General features: G+C 36.7%; 1 protein-coding gene across 1 annotated transcript in view; it reads right to left on the bottom strand.

Moving 5' to 3' along the window:
- Positions 1-18,432, bottom strand: part of SPAG17 (sperm associated antigen 17) — a 116,572-nt gene that overhangs the window by 97,534 nt on the left and 606 nt on the right. The window contains exons 2-3 of the mRNA XM_014957087.1: positions 9,952-10,092; positions 9,523-9,582 (exon numbers count right to left, since the gene is read on the bottom strand). Coding sequence (XP_014812573.1) covers positions 9,523-9,582; positions 9,952-10,092 — 201 coding nt within the window. The remainder of the gene's footprint in view (positions 1-9,522; positions 9,583-9,951; positions 10,093-18,432) is intronic.

Here is an 18,432-nt window from a genome sequence, read left to right as displayed (position 1 = left end):
ACATTTTATGCTTCCAAGGAGTAAATTGTCTCCAATAATTCCAGCCAACTGAATCTACACAATGAACATTACAAAGCTAAATGATTTAGTCACGCTTCTCTAACATTGCATCTGGCTAGGAAGAGAACCCAGAGGCTGAAAAAAAAGATTTAAGAAGCAAAGTTGTCTCATCAACCTTTGTGCTGGCAGAGCCCATCTAGTTACATCTTGCCAGAATTTCCTAAGCTGGCTCAGAACTTGTGGGCCATGAAATCCCAACAGCCTTGTAGGCCTGGCACCACTGAAGTCCTAGGCAGGACCTTTCCAACCTGCTCTGGCTTTGCAAAAGGGCTTTGGGCATTTTATTTTATTTTTTTTTTTAATTTGATAACAAAGGATTCTGAGATTAGTTGCTCTACTTGAGAAAAATGTCTTATACTCTATTGTCCTTAATTAACCAATTATAGTCACCTGAAAGTTTTGAAGGCGACAAAACAGAGATAAGCATTTCCTTTGGCTACTCCAGAACGTCCCTCTACCAATTTAAGGATGATGTTCTTATACACATAAGAATGTTTGCTCTAGTTTACTCTAGTTACACAGAGATTTCAATAAAACCAGCACAGAAAAAGCAGGAAATTTTATACCAAGTTATATGCATACAGGAAACCTTATTATCTAGGAAGTAAAAAGAAGGCCTCACCAGTGTTCTAAAGCAGGTTTTAAATAGATAGATGAATTTCAAAAGGTATCAAGTTTCTCTCCGAGAAAATAAATTTTCAGTAATTTTGAGTTTTATGAATAGCCCCAGGCCAAATAATTACAACTAACAGTAGTAAAATAATAATACATGCAAAGGGCATTGCTTCCAGAACCCTAGAATTAGGATAATGAAGAAGAATCGATATTCTGAAATGGAAATAAAAGATAAACATGTTCAGTTGTCTCATGTAAATAATAGAGCCCGACCTCTCAGATTTTAGGAAACAGAAAATTAGAAGTTTTCCTGCATGAGCTCAAGACTTTTTGCTCCAGTTTCAGCATTTAGAAATCCTGGTACTCCATCCATAGGATCCTTCATATTGATACTCACAAGTTGCTAAAGACCAATGGGAGATATGAAACTTGCTAAACCTAAGCTAGCAAACTTTTCCCTTAACATGCTTTTAAGTAAACTGCCAGGAGGCACAGTAGTTAAACTCTCCTCAGAAGACAAGAGAATAAATATCTCAGGTGAATGTACCACCTCATGCAGTGGGATCATTTACAAAATATACTATATTCTGTACTATGATGTACCTGGTAAGAGGCTGGTAACACACAGAACAGATCCGAAAGCAGATGAGTAGACAGCACCCAGAGCAGGATTTAAAGTCCCTTCCCCTTCCCTGGAGCCAGTACCAGTACCTCCCTAAAAGGCATCTTCATTTAAAGACAATTCCCAACTGTTTCTTGAGTGTTAATCCTCCACATATTCATACAGTGTAAGGGCCAAGTCCTTCTGCAACAAAATTCTCTTAACTTGCATCCACTTAAGAGCACTTGACAAATGCTGACTGGAGAACTGTTTCATTTTATTGCAACATTTAAGACTGTAGTATTTGTTTTGCTCTGTACTGGAATGAAAAATAAAATTAAACCTTTCTATCGTTCTGACCATTCTCAGCATGGCTGCCAAAGCTGTTTTTACTGTCAAACCCCATCAAAACAATGACACCAGACAAGTTTTGGCTTCTGAGCTGTTCCATTTTACAACAACTTTTAAAATTTATTTTGTTCTACAGCAGATTAAAACCAAAATCTTTCTAACATTTATTACAAGTGTCTATTGACATACATTTTTAGACTGAGAAGGATGGGTTTTCATCTGACTATCTCTACTTTTGAGAAAGCCTGTTCTTGACAACAACCTTTCTGATGGTGTTTTATCAAAATCTATATACTTCCACAAAAATATTTCACATATTATTATTTGTTACCACAAGAAACCAAAAGGCTTCCTTAAATATACTCCTGGCTAGCATTACTTCTGACACTTTTTTCTTCAGTGACACACGTCCTGGCTACTAATGAGCCTTTGGTCTCATCCAGATGCCCACACAATTCACAACAGCTTGTACTTTTTGGCTGAAAATATTTCTTGCCATAAGTGCTATGCCTGTGACATTCAGAGTTTTGTCTTCACATCAAGCTAGAACCAAAACTTTTGATTTTTCTACCCTAGGAATTTACTATAACTTCCTTAACACACAAGAAATACATACTCTTGTCCCTAGTGCCACCCTCTTTTTTTTTTTTTCCTTCTGAAGGAAGTGACATAAAAAAAGGCATAAGAAAATAGAAAGGTGTGAAGTATTTAAGACCCACTGAAGAGTAGGTAGCAGCTCTTCCGCATAGAAGTTATTTAGCAATAGAATAGCTATTCTTAAATGGTTTCTTGAATGAAATTCACATCATTGAGGTGAGTAACAGAAAGTTATTTTGAATAATTACACACACACACATTTTTAAATATCTATTTAAAATGTATTATATACCTATATGTGATAAAATTATGTATCATATAATCACATATACACTATATATATAAATACATAGAAAATTTCATAACACAGTAAAAGCATCGATCCCAGGAATTACATACCCAGTTCCAATCTAAACTGGACCTTTTCTTTACATCATGATGTGACCAGCACTTCAAATAGTCTTACCAGCAGCAAACCTCACTTCATAAGTGTACATTCTACACACTTCTAGCAAAGTATTACTTCATAGAATTGCTTATAAACTCCATTAAATCTGCTTCCTGGCTATATTAATTTCATTTTTTTCCCCCCACTTCAGCTTGTTTACCATTATGCTTTACTATCGTACAGAAGTTCTTAGTATCTTGGGTTATGTATTTTGTGCTGAAAGTGACAGGAGAGGAATCTGTTTCAATTACACCTAGAAAACCCAACGAACCTTCTGCCTCTGCTATGGCCTATTGCCTATTAATGAAAGAAGTACTGTGAACATTAGACAATTTCCCAAGGGATCTGACAGCACAATCTCAGTAAAAAAAAAACAACAAAACAAAACCACAACAAAAACCAACAAAAAAAGCCCACATACCATAGAAACACTTTTAAACAATGCAAGACTCTATTTCTAATCAATAACCTTTTAGTTCTCAAAATGAGCTGTACAAAGTGCTAACTAAGCAACTGGATTTTAATGGCAAAACTGTGCATATTCAGCTTGGCAGTAGAGAGATTTTATTTGGGTGTCTCCTTGGTATGTTTGTTGAAACTGCACAACTAGGATGATATCTCAGTGCCTGGTGGTATGAATTGGATGTATGTATCTTGACCCAAACAGTAAAACTGGCACTTCTGCTGCTTTTATCAGCCCAGAAATTTGAAGTAGTGGAGTTGATACTACTTCCCTGTTAGCAAGGAGGAAAAGAAAAGTTAGGTTTTGTATGAGAACCATTTACCACGGAAGCAAGTCAAGAGGAGCATCAAACAGGTCCTGTGTTCAGCCAGTGATGACAAGAAGCAGAACAATTTGTAGTCAAAATTCTATATTCTCTTTTATTTAAATATTAACAGTTCCAGCTTGTGATATCCAAGCTGATGTTTGCTTGTTTGTCACATGCAAGAATTAAACAGAGATAATTTAGTGCAAACAAATGCACAACAAGATTCTGGATAACCTGATTTAAAAGTCCCCAAATTTCAGATTTAAGGAAAATAAGCAAGCAAAATAAGAGAAAGACAACATATGCCAGCAGAGATAGACAATGACAGATTTATATTTTTTTTTAACTGAAAAAAGTATCATTAACACACCATTGGTCCAGTATTAAATGGAAACAGTAGAAGAATCAATAAAGATGCAGGAAAAGTAGGGCTAATAAGTAATTATTCTGCTCTATATCCAGAAAAATAACAGATAATATGGTTGTATCAGTTCATTAACAAGCAGTTATTTCCAACTGTATCAACAGGAAGTTGCAAAAAGGCAGCTTTTAGAGGTAGGCATACCAAAACCCAGTAGACCTGGACAACGTAATCAAAGAAGCATTAAAAAAAGGTAGCTGAAGAACTCTTTAGATGTTGAATATTGACTTTAACCAATTCTTGGAGAACAAGGGCAGTTTTAAAGTAAATAAAAGAAAGCTGATGTCACACCAATGCTTAAAAAAGGGAAACTAAAATAACATACATATTTTAAGTACTGGCAATGTAATGCTGACCACTGCAGAATAACAGAGGAGCTCATATTATTTCCTTAATATCCTAATGAAGGATTTGTTGAATAACAAACAAAAGGAGGATAAAATAATTATAACCAATTCAATTTTGTTCTTTCAAAAAAAAAAAAAAAAAAAAAAGGTGGCCTTTTCACAAAGAGAATAGCTTTATCTGGTAAGACTGCAATTCTGGTTGAAAAAAAAAAAAGTAGAATTCCCTAGGTATTCTTTATTTATTGATTTAGAAAGCAGTGACAAAGATTAAAACTCATTAACTGACAGATCTAAAAATGCAGTTACAAATAACAGTCAGCATCAAACAGGTGAGTTTCTTGTGGGGTCTGAAGCATACAACATATTGAGACTACTCTGTTTAAAAGTTTGTCAGTGATCTGGGAAAAGACACAAAGTCTTCAATTATAAGATCTCCAAAAGACACAATAACCATGAAAGAGATAAAGAATGTAGTGGAAAAGTCATTCATACAAATACATTTGGTTAATGTAGTTAGTATAGTGGAAGAAAGCAGTATGATATGATTTTGTCAAATTACAAGGCATATCTCAGAAGAAAGAAACCAGGCCAAATTTACAAGATGGAAAACCTGTGAAGTGGTAACTTTGGGAAGGAGTCATTGGTGAAGGACAAATCCAAAATCAGTTGTCAGCACAAGGCAGCAGCCAAGATAACTGATGCAATCTTCAGATCTGTATACAGTGAGCTATCAAATAGGAGTGCAGGTGTTATGTTGTGCTTGTAGTTGACAGCTATTTAACAAAGCACTGACTCCATTAAGTGCCCACAATTAAATAAAAATAGTGAATTCTAAATGTTTGTTAGAGAAGATTCACAGGAATTATTAAGTAACTGAAAAAAACACAAAGGAATTTATTACACATTGCTAAAAAAAAAAAAGAGAAAAATTAAAGGACAATTTGAACACACTCTCAAAGTTTCTACACAGAGAAGATTAATTGCAAGATTTTATTTAATCTAGTAAATATGGCCATTAAGCCATGCACTGAAACATACATTTACATTGAAACTAGAAGTAACTTTCATCAGGAAAGGTCTGCCCCAGAAACAAATTAAGTTGTAGCAGATTCTCAATTGTTTTCAATCATTTAGAAAAAACATCCAATCTCGATTTTAAAAATTTCAACACATAGATTATTTTTGAAAAAAAAAAATTAAAATACTGTGACCTGTAGCACAGGTCACAATAGTCTTTTCTGCCAATCAAATCTATCTATCAACTAATTTCACACAACATAAAACAAACTGGTGATAGCAACACTGGTAAGAAAACCAACTCCTGGGCTATAGCATTTAGAAATTTTCTGGTCAGTAGCCTCTCTCAGCAAATAAAAAGAAGAATCAAAACTATTTAGTGATCTTATTTTGTCACTGTGGTCTCTTGGGAACCCAGATCACATTTACACTTGAGAAACAAGTGTGAAGTTTTCACACTTGACCAGAAAAATTAGCTCTCAGAGAAGTGACATAACTCCCATTGAAATCCTCTTGTAAGCCTCAACAGTGCAAACTGTAACAACGTAAGCCTAAAATACTAGGTATTTATCAACCCCTTCCCAGCCTGGACTGAGACACAGAGAGTACTGGGTCAATTTAATAGAGATGAATGGAGGAGCAGAACTTCTTTTCAACGCTCTGTGTCTCACAGGGGAAGGAAAGACGAAGAGGGGGAAAAAAAAGGCATCTTTTAAAGACAAGCAGGACAAATAAATAAAATCACTTGCAGGAAACCTTCCTTTCAACTGCACCAAACACTTCCACTACATTTGAGGTCCAAAGCCCAGATAGTCCATTTACCTCTTCCTTTGCAATATGAATGCCTTTTGCACCCACCTCCTCCTCTCACCCCTTGGCAAGTTATGGGATTTGCTGCTATCACAGAATTCACTCCACTTGTGTAATGGTCTTGTCCTCTGGGTTGTGTTCATCTTTTCTACTTGAAGCATGCTTCCACTCTTTCATAGCATGCTACACAAGCCTAGCAGAAGATAAATTTACTCCTCAGGTTTGGGGTTGCGTTCTTTTTTTAAGATATATATAATCATGCCATGACTAGGAACTTCTCTAACTTGTATTCACCTATACCTGTTCTCAAGGAATCACAAGTCTAGTGAGGATTTCTGGAGTAAAGTGCACACTCCTCGTGCTGTCTCCCATCCTCAAAATGTAGGAGATGCCAGTAGAGTTAGTTAGCTAGCTATTCAGTGATTAACAGCTGGGAAACACTTATTTGCAACTGATTTATTCTGCTCCAGTCTCACAGAACTCCAAGATGAGAACGGGCCACAATTTGGATCTGACTACTGATTTGATTATATTTTTCAGTTTGACAACTATAGGTAGGAGCCTTGCTGTGAGAAACCAGAATTAATATATTAATTCTTGACAGGTAGTGGAAAGAAGATTAACATTTTTAATTGTAATTAAGCCTTTTTGGTTACACAGAATAGCTTGTCCTGGAGATTAGTCAGAGCAGTGTGGAAGGACTTCCATTTTGTTGGCTTCACAAGGACACATTTTGAAGGCAGTGTTCTGGGATCTACATCCAAACAGAAATGCTCTCCTCTCTGACACTTCCACCTTCTTCATCCTTCCGTGACCCTTTATCCCAAGCATCTCAGCTTATTATTTGAGAGAACCACAAAATGGTTCCACATCTCTCTCCCTTCCATCCCTCTCTGATGGCCATGCCCCTTATTCACAACTGTCCATTTTCAGGAACACCATCTGTCTACTTCCAGTCTTCTCACATGAAGGGGCCACACGAGGGTCCATCTTCTTTCACAATCTTTTTTCACCATGGTACTACTCCCCAGCTTCAGCTTGTTCCCTTATGAGTATGGACAAGATTCCTTCTCAAAATTTCACGGGTAACACAAAGGCAACTTTCCTGACTATGTACCAGTGAGTCAAACAAAACTGGAAAACAACTCTTACAAGGAAAAGAAAAAATTATTTCATTTAGACAGCCCCTGAACTCAATCTTACCAGAATTTTCAATTTAAAAAAATTTTTGAAAAAATCAACCTAATGAACAAATCTTGTATGAAAAATTTAGACTCAAAGGTGTTCAAACTTCAAACTTCTGAAACTAAAACACTAAAACATTTAGTAGTGGTAAATCACCTTAATTACATATGACATTACCACCCTTAGCAGAAAGCTGATCAAACAAACAGGTACATAAACAATATGTTTGCATGTAAAATGCATACATTTTATTCAAACATACTGTGGTTTTAGGTCTTGTCTGTTAGAAAAACTGTAAAATTAATCTGATTAATTATGAAATCTGTTGATATTTTACAGGAAGCATAACATTTCCCCTTCCATATACAAAGATACAAAAGAATTTCCATGGCATCTTTATGAGAGACTCAGTCTAACATCATTTATTTAAGTGCTGGAATTAGCACAAAATTACCAATCAGGACTCCTACTCCCATCAGGTCACTTAAAAGACAGAAAAGGTGTTAGACACCTAATTCTCCCAGATTTTGAAATGTTTTAGCCACATATTAATAAATCCTATCGTGATCCTCTTCACTTTGTACAATAAGGGTGATACGAAATGCAACACAATAAGATGACAGAAACCCTGAAGGGAAATAATTTAGAATAGATAACAGGAATTATTTTAATACATAATTAACTTGCAAATATACCAAGAGCAGTTTGTTAAAGATGCTGCACTGAAATTTATTAAACCCCCCTGCATTTCAGTAGACACAATGTGCAAGCCCAATGACATGGGTAACAATATTACTATTAATACCATTAACAACCACATTACTATGCATGTCATCAGTCCCAAATTCACACACATGTCCATGTCATATGTTCAAAGACCATTAAATGTCAGGAATCTCATTTATCTTCTCCTTTGAAATAAATATGCACTTGTGGAAACACCAGTGGGTTGAATCCTACCACAGAGAAGCAAACTGTATGCAGTGAAGATGGAAATACTCCTCAGAAGAACATTTCACAGCCCTGTGTTCTGTGCTTGTTTATTGTTACTGCAGTGAAAGCTTTGAATGGATAAACTGCACATGGGCTTTAAGTGAACGCTCAGGAGCAAATTCTGCCCAGAGGAGCAGGATCTTGACGCTTGTGGCAACATGATCAATCTTTTAACTTACTACAGCCAGAACGGAAACTGAGTCCAAGCAAAAGGTCAGAACAGGCATTTTATATTCTCTGTTAAAGGAGGGGAGGGAAAAAATGTCTTTGAGGAGTAAAGTAAGTAGCTAATGAGACACAGCACTGACAGCTGGAATTTAATAAGTATCCACTTCACAAGGAAAATTGCTCTTAGTAATTAAATGCAGGTATCACACAAAGCTTCTGCTTAGAGCTAGACTTCAAAATTCTTCTGTCAGTAGGACTGAAGAGGTTTTACATACTAGGTAATATAAGGGTGAGTTTGCCTGGGAGGCTAGTCCTAAACGAAGAGGGTTAATTGCATAAATTTCACAGTCATGTCAGTGGTAAATAATTCCAAAGGGACTTGTTCAGATAGTAGTCTGGCATTACTGAAAAACAGACTGCAACTAAAAAGACCTGTTATAAAGTTCACCAAAACCTGAGACACATAAAAAGTTTATTAGTCATTGCAGAACTAAAACGCAAACAAGATCTTTTTAGAGGGATCCAAAATTCTTTATGCTCCAGGTCTGTAGGGCCATAAAACTCTACCTGAGAAAATTTTAAACAATCTTCTAATTAATCACAGGATTTTATAACCTTTCACAAGCTGTAAGTAAAACATTAACAAGGTAGGAGGAAGTACTCTTTGTACTAAGCATGATTCCTAACCCCGCTGACATACCCCACTAGATGAACCAGGTTAGAATTTAACATCAAACTGAGATTATAACGGATAGACACAGAAATGGTGTTTCATTTATGGGTCTGCATTCCCATAAACGAAGGTTTAAGTCTCTAAATTACTGGGAGCATCTGAGAGAGCAGTGTTTGTTTTTCTGTAATTTGTGAAACCACCATCAAAATATAACCACATAACATATGCTTAACATAATAAAACTCATATCCCTAAAAAGACATCTTCATCCTCACTTAATTAGCCATCCAAGAGAACACTGTTGGTATTATAAAAAGAAAGCAGTTTAAGTAGCTAGATGGTTGAATGTTTTTATCAACTATATCCAATAGATTTGCATGTATTCGGGTATGCACAACACAATCACACAGCTATATTTACTTCAGTGCAAAAGAGCACTGACTCTGCAATATATGTTGCAACCTACCTCATAGTACATCGGCACATCCTTAACCTTTTTTCCCTTTTGATTCCCAGATTCTCTGATCTGCAAGGAAATAAAGCATTCTGCTGTGAGAAGACCTAAATTTACACAAATCATTTTACCTGTTAATCCATTTTGCAAACACTACACTCACACTCCAGAACAGTGAGGATTTATGGTATCCCTGTAACTTAGGGAGGGAACTTTTGTGACCAACACTTTGAAGAAGAGTCTGTAACAAAACCTCACTGTTTACAGATTATACAGTAAGCTTTTCTTTTTCCATTTTTAACTCCTATGAATTACTGTAATTTTTAAAACTTCGCCAGAGTAATTCAATTGAATATGAAATTTATAGTTACAACAGATCAAAGAAATTAGTATCTAGTTTTAGTATCTTGTTTGTGATTAAAAGTCCCTTTCTTGGAATACCTGTCTGAAAATGTCTTCACGTGTTACCACACTGAAGAGCTTCCGCTGTGGCACCTGCACAGCAAGAGACAGGGCCTCGGTGTGGATTTCATCTTCAATTTTGGAACCAACCACAAAAGCAATGCTAGGCTTCCAGTCATCCTACTTTCCAAAAATAAAACATTTAAGGTATTAAAACTCAAGCAAACAAAAGTGCTCCTCTGCCATTTCAAGGACCAACCCTGTAGAGATGATTACCCTCTTTACGATGTATTAAACATCACTATATGAATCACACTGAACAAAATAAACTCCGCAACCCGAAAAAGCACGTACTACTTTGTCCTAATTCTTTTTGCCATCATATCTCCCACTGCCCATCCAGCCCACCAAGAGTGGAAAACGCAAACACGGACTCTATTTCTTTCATGTAAATGCTGCTTCTTTTGCCCTGTTTACAAAAACACCCCCCCCCCCCCCCCCCCCCCCGCAGGCAAACGCTGCATCAGCATCACACAAAGATAAAGTATCTTTTAAATTGCATTTGCAGCTCTGACGGTTCAGTAAGCAAAGAAGAAGCGCATTTTGAATATATGTATTATTGTGATTACTTGCTGTAGGGAAAAAAAAAAAAACCAAAAACAACCACACAACAAATTTCAGCTCCCTCATCCTGGGAATTAGATAATGCACAGGTAGTGTTTTCTGAAAACTACAGTATTATTTGTATGATGTTTTATGAGGGCATATTTATGCATACCATAGTTCCTACAAGTACTCTGAACTAAGAAAAATTATTTATCAATGGCAAGAAATATTTCTCTACAATATTGACAAATGAAAAACACTATGAGTTTTCAACATTTGCAGTAAAATACACCTACTTTATGAAAAAAAATAATCTGATTTCAGCATTAAAGAAATGCAGAACAGGAGAAGTTTGAAACACCTTATTTAGTGACACACATCCCCAGAAGCTTCAAAACAATGTAATGTAAGTAACTTTTACTAGTTATTCTGCTTTCCCATTAACCTTCTTTCCCAATAAGTTTAACCTGCTGGAATCCCTGTCATAAAGCAAGTGGCTGCCTCCAGCACATACACATCTCATTCCAGAGTATTCTCTACCAGCATCAGTGGTGCTTCAACCATAAGCACTTCCAATGGTGTGCTGTACACTTTTCAGGGATCACCAAATTATTTTTTTTCATTGCAAAAAATGAAATTACACATTCTGGATGTGTAAACTGCAAGGATATCAATAAAGCTGCATAAAGGTAAATATGGAAAGAGCTTCAATAAGACCAAGGTAGTCCCAAGACATTGTCAAGCAATCAGGACCAGGCTAAGCAGAGTCACATACCAGGCCAGCATGCATCATAGCACGTAATGATTCCAAAGACAAATATAAGAAAGGGAAGTAACTTTAGGATTCTGATGGGAATATTTTCATACATATATATTACACACAAAGTCCTTGTGGAAAAGAGGAACAAAATCTGAGTTGATGGTAATGTAAGGGAAAGGACCATTCAAAAAAAAAAAAAAAAAAAAGAAAAAAAAGAAAAAGTGAGATGTAAATGGAAAATGCAGAAATTTCTTTTTCCAGTTTTATGGTACACTTCTTCATTTATTCCTTCTCTTAGCTGAAAAAAGTTTGAAATTTATGTCAGTTGTTGCTTTCTCCTATCCCAAGTGATTAACTGATGACTTGGGATGGGAGAAAGCAACAGTTGACATAAGTTTCAAACTAATAAATGCTTGCATGGAGTGAAACAGTTTGTCATAATCTTAAGGTTACAAAGCATTAACATCACATGAATATGGCACGACGTGATCGTACATACCAATTTTTTACACCCATGTTTTAAATCACAGAACATTCAGAGCAACAAAAAAAGATGGAAAGGTCACTTGGCTCACTAAACGTAGTCTTCTGAAACTGCAAGTAGCTACAGAGCAGATACCTAATCCAAAAGGGCCCCCTACAGTTCCACACATCATAAACTTCCTTGATGCTTTGTAACAGCACAAAAAAATCCTTAAGTTTTAAAATTAAAAAATGCAGGAGACTGCAAGCCTATCAATGATGGTCTAGGAGCGTGCAAACACGACAGAATTTATGGAAGGAGAGTGTTCAGCTGACCTGGGACAGCAGGCACTGCTCAATGGCTTGTGTGGGGACTGTGACAAGTACACCGAATTTCTTTTTACCCTTTCTAGATGAGAGGGCAGGACAGGAGCAATACCTCCTCCTGCCTAAAGTTGACAAGATAGCTACCAGTGCACAGCACTATGGAAGAGATTGATATTCTGATATTATCATCAAAACATGTGCACAGGAGTCGCAGTCATACTGAATTCAAGTTAAAGATGACATTGTATGGCTGCCAAGAGTTGGACATGAGAGCTTTACCATTCCTTGAAGAGAGAGCAGTTACCTGTCCTTACCTGTGTCCAAATAAATGATTTTCTAGCCTTTCAGAATTGAGGTTGAAATGCAGTCACGTGGCAGTATCCTGGTGCTCCCAGGGCTTGCCAGCAGAGACCGAGCTGTTAGAACAACCAGATATCCACCTGCAACATGATTCAGCTACTGGAGCTAATGGTGCAATTGATATTACTACACTGACCACCTCAGTGAAAAACAACAAAAGAGGGGAACAAGGTCTAGCAAGCCTCACAGACAGATGCTGACAGCTCAAGAAGAGCAAAACTCAGGAATGTCAAGTTCTACTCTAGATGGCAGGGGAAGAACAGTCCAGCAGCAACAGAGAGCCAGCTCCCACAACTTTTGCAGTTCTTCAGATATACAAAGAAATCTCCATCAGACAGTCCTAAAACCTCTGCCTTACATCTTCTCCAGTTCCTCCTTAAAACATGCTGGTATCTTGGTGCCTGCAAATTAAACCTGCTTAGCACTGATTAACATCATCCTGCAACAACGATGCCTGTGAAACCCGCCTTCTATAAAATGCTGTCTCTTCTTCATCTTTCTACCCCTCAGTCACAACTCATTTCTCCTTCCATTTCCACTCTCTGTTCCTCTGAGTTCTGCTACTTCTAATGCTTCCCACATCTGTTACTTGCTCCCCCAGCTCTTGTCCTCAGTCTCCTTGCCCAGCTAGTCTCTAGTTTTATTATGATCCCGCTTCCAGCTTTCTCCATCCTCATTCCTTCTCCCCTAATATTTTCTAGCACCTCTAATACTTCCCAGGCACGTTCAGAGTTATGTTTGAGCAATGAGACTCTCCACCACGATCCTTGGAAAGGCATTATAAGCAATGGAGAGAGAATTTCCACTGTGGTACCCACCTTCACAGCAGCCTGTAACAAAGCACCAAAGGGTAAGTTCTGCTTGTGAAAAATGAATTTTTCAAAATGTTAGGATTTATCCAAAAACAAACATTCTCAGAAAAATGTACGTCCTCAGCAAAAGGTACGTGCTCGACATCAATGTGCCACATTTCCCTCCCCCCAACTCAATTCTCTGCTTCAAAGAAAGAAGCTGCTTAAGCTTCTCCACTGAACAGCTCTGGGACTATTTATAGCATAGGCAAAACACTGGCTAATATATTAAAAGTAAAATATGTAGAATCAGCCTCTACAAGATAACCGGTAGTAAAAATTATAACCTCACCCAACCTAATTCTACAGAAGTATATGCAACTCAATATAAGGTCTTTTGTGTAAAAATTTAAACAGTATTAGAGACAGCGCATACTGTAGCCCCACTGTAAAATGAAAAAAAATATTCCTTTTGTAATAAAAGGTTCAATACCTGTGAATTGGAGCTAGATAAATACCAAAAATAGCTACATACACTTTACCAGGGAATAATGATCCAGAATTCCCAGAGTAATTAATAGCATGTAATCTATTTTTAGACTCACCAATTCTGAAGCCCTCAAAGATAATTTTTCAGAAAAGCTGAACATAAAGAACAGTAACTGAAGTCAATAAGGACAGCACATGTGCAGCATTAATATATAGTTTAAGGTGTTTAATTGACTATGCTCTTCTGACCTTAAAAAAATCTATTATTTTTGCAATATTGCCCTTATATTATCAATAATGTAACAGTATCCTTAATGTTCAAGGCACTGGAAGGATAGAGAAGAAACAGACCCTGCTTCTACAGCTCACCACCTAAAATCACAACATAAAAATGAGAAGGAAAAGTAGTAAAATGTATATGGTTACTTTAAAAATATTTTCTCCCTCAATGTACAACTGCTCCTCTACTTAGTTTAATTCTTTCAAACGTTATTATAGAAGTGAGACCTGAGAAAGGATCTGAAAAAGGATAGATTAGTGACCCTAAGGCTACCTCAAATGAGATTCCCAGCTTAAAGAACAAGACAGAGAAAAACCATAAAATTAACTACTGGGAAAGCATGGAAACAGTCTAGGGGGGCTGCCACTGAGAGTATAACACCAGCACGACGTACTGTGAACAAAGAATACCAAAATGCAGAGAGTAGACAGCCCACAGAACTAACAATGTTGATTCAAATATGAATGAAAAAAAAAAATATTGAAGCTGGAAATGTGGGCATTGGTAACTGAATACTCCTTAAACAACCTGAAACAAGTTCCAATTAAGGAGAGGCCAGACCACTATCACTGAAAAACATACAGTGGCGATCATGGTCACAAATGACACTGTCCCCCCCATTTGAAAACTCTTGGCCATGTCAAGAGTTGAAACACACCAAACTCTCATTCAGCGTTAGAATAACCATCTATGTGGGAAGCTTGTATGTCCCTCACGTGAAGAGGCCCCATCCCACCTAACTCCAAAAGCTCCATGTAAGCAGCTAGCAGCTTTCCAAAATCCTTGTTTTCAGAAAACACAGGTGTCTCACTGTCTCCTGATTTTGTTCTCAAGCCTCCATTGTGTCCTTCTGTAATGTGATTTCTTCCAACTGTTAAAAACCAATACACACAGCCTACATATCTTATTTCTCACAGCAGTATTGGAACAGCATAGACACGTTAAAAAATTCTCTAACTTCAATTCACATTGAAGAAAAAAGCAGATGTAGCTCACAAAATTTTGTTTCCTTTTTAAACATACCTTGTTTTCTCTGCTTCATTTCCTAGACACACAAGGGCAGCTGTTCTATAAAAGACATTTGAACAAGCCAGGTATATTGTTTATTTTTGCAGTACCAGTTTCTCTTTGGCCAGGAAAAACATCAAGCAGCCATTTCATTCCACCCCCATTTCCAGACCATCTGAGTATCTGTCATTTTGCATCATCAGTTATTCTTGTGGTATTTAATGGGGGTTTTTTGTTTGTTGGTTTTTGTTTGGTTGGTTGGGGTTTTGGTGATTTTTTTTTAATTATTTTTTTTTCCTTCAGGACACAACTAGCAGATTCATTTCATTACAAGCACAACTTTAACTGTAATGGCTAAGAGAAACATTTGAAAACGTAAACTCCAAACATTTGAGCACCAAACAGCAAGAGTTCTCCTGATTTTCAAGTAATGCCTCAGAAATAATGAGATTTATTAGTGATTTATGAACACTTGGGGTGATACTACCTCTAGCACTCTTTGCTTTCAACAATGAGGGAGCTTGTAAATCAGTAAACACAGCCAGCATTACTGGGAAAGGTTGCTCATCAGCAGTTTTGTCGCCCTAACATAGTGACTGTGTAGGTTATCACTGCTAAGAAATCTTTGAGTCCACTTTCACTACCTGCTGCCTGACACACACCCATATTTACTAATGGGTTCTGATTTTAAGAGTCTGAGCTTTTGCTGTATAATCTGGGCAGGTCAGAAAGTTTCAAAGCTCAACCGAATGTTAATTCCTCTGCAAAGAGGAAGCAGTGTGACTAGTAATCAAAAGTGGAGCCACCCTATTCAGAACACTTTTAATGGTTTTACAAAGTTTAATTTCAGTTCAATTTTCAGGCCCTAAAATGCCAGTAAAAAGAGAGGAAACCATACAGATGAAAAGTCAGAGCAGAATATGGCTTCCAGTTGCTACGCTTAGTTATACTAGCTAATAAGAACACATAATAGTTATTTCAATTAAGGGCTGTATTTGCCCAGAATTCACCTTTCCCTTAGCAGATATCGCCCTTTAGCTACTGAAAGCATGCAAAGTTTAAAACTACCTAAGAACTTTAATTTATATTTTGTAATTTAATATGCAGTGAACTCAATCAAAATATCTTGATAAATATCTGAAGGCAAATACAACTTGCAGCTCCATGATCTTCTGCGTAGCACATTAGAAACAAAAAAGATGTATAGAAGCTATAATGTGAGGCTCTGCAAAATCCATATTTCCTCTGTACATTTTTTTAAGTTGTCTGTTTGCCAGTTTTCACAGCGCATTTAGTAAAAGCAATTATTTGGTTAGTAAATACCATTTAAATCATATTTTAGTTAGCATACCCGTCTATAAAATCTTAACACGACTGGTAAAATGACTCCTTTTCATAGATCAGACTAATAAAACACTCTAAGTCATAAACACACATTAAAATGTGAAATTTCATTGCTCAGTCTATCTGGTACAATTTAAAACCAGTTCTAGTAAATTCCCTTTGACTCCACTAAAGGGAAAGAATATTCTCTAAATTGATACAAATAAAAGATTTAAAAATTCTTGATACGTGAATTACAAGGACAGAAATTTATTTAACTGATAGGAGTTCCTGTCATCTCCTAAATAACTTCAGGTTCATACGGTGTATCTCATACAATATTGAGAAGTAAGAAATAATTTTGTGCACGGTGTCTCGTGACACCTACAATTAAAGTTGTTCTACACTGTCTTTTACAGGCTGCTTTCAGTTCCTGACCTTTATATATTCAAGTTTAAATCTTGTATGCTATAGGATTACTGGGGCGGGGGGTGGGGGGGAAGAGGGAAGGAATAGCCCGGTTAGACTATTTGCAGAATGACATTTCAGTTTTTAAAATCATGTTTATCCTTTAATAAAAAACCCTATGTGATTAAGCAATTAAGATATTCAATTCCCTCCGTGTTCAAGAGGAAGGAACTAAATTTGGCAGCACAGCCACACTCGTGTCAAAGATGTGCTTTTACAGAGCGCGTTTATTTACATTAATACCCACATTTGGCCATACTTGATGAATCTTGATTCACACATGCTCAGAAGAGATTTGCTGGTATTTGACAGTTGTGCACCAAGCGCGCTCCTGCCCATGACTATAAGAGCTGAATAAGAATTTTCCTGCAATAAGAAATTTCAGTGGCTGCCCAGCATCACAGAAGCCTGAGTTCAAGCTGACCGCAGCAGGGAGACAGTTTTGCCATGTTCCCAAGGCTCTGCCTGCTAACAGCAACACAGAGAAAGCTTAACTGTAACAGAAAACAGTTGGACAGTACCAGAACTAAGGAACCAAGGAATCTTAATTCAGCCCCCATGGGTATAGGCATTACAATAATCTTTAATTAGGTGATCACGTATTTTTTCCTACAGAATTTCTGCCCCCTTCAGTGAACATACTCAACATTTCTTTCCATCTGTCTCAATGTGTGGTCCTGAATAATCCTAATTCTGGCATTTCCTAAATTTTGAGCATGTTATTTCCTATCTTTTAAAATACTTCAATATAACGGTTTGCATTTAACAAATGTAATAAATTACATGTAGAAGCAGCACAGTAAACAAAGCACTTTGTCCAGTGAATTCACTGAACAATATCCACAACCACAATAAACAGCACTATTAAAAATAAAATAAAATAAAAAAATCACTAATTAGTACCTTGCTAGTAAGTGCAGGAGAAAGGTCAGGAACTGAGTAGGTGATGGAGATTGAACCTCCACCCCCTTCTCATGCTTCAGGGAGGTTCTCCTACAGTAGGGGTGAGATTCACAACCAAGAAAGGGCTCAAGCACATTTGAGCTCTACTGAAAAAAGAAAATCTATGTTCTAGGGAAAAATGGGAAACAACAGCCTTAGCTGAGCACATTACGTCAAAAAATTATTTTGTTCAGCTGAACTTGTACTATACAGTTGCTACCATAGAAAAGTAAAAGCAAGTAAGTATTTAAGAGGTTTTTTTGACATCTATGGCATTTTCAGGCAAACCGATTAACCAATTTAAACACCTCCTCCTGAATTCAAAAGTCCTCATGCTTAGCCAGAGCTGCTGGGATGTCAAAAAAAAACCCCACTGCCAAAACACAGAAACAACAACACAAACCACCCTCATTTTTTTAACAGGGCCCAACAGGAACCCACTAAACAAGGAGCCACGGAAGTCATTTGTCTCACTAGCAGAAGCAGCTCTAGATAAACATACGCTAGATAAATATTATTGTTTGCTAAACTACTACCTTGTTTTGAAACCAAATTCTCTCTTTGCAAGTCAAGATTTATTAGAGTTACATTGCTTACACTGAACCTGGAAACCTAAATATGCCTTTAGATCCTCACGCGCTGTAAAAAAAAAAAAAAAAAAAAAAAAAAAAAAAAAAAAAAAAAAAAAAAAAACAAAAAAAAAA

The sequence above is a fragment of the Calidris pugnax genome, unplaced genomic scaffold, assembly GCF_001431845.1.
Source record: "Calidris pugnax isolate Ruff unplaced genomic scaffold, ASM143184v1 scaffold225, whole genome shotgun sequence".
Lineage (NCBI taxonomy): Eukaryota > Metazoa > Chordata > Aves > Charadriiformes > Scolopacidae > Calidris > Calidris pugnax.
This window is presented reverse-complemented; position numbering and strand designations above follow the sequence as displayed.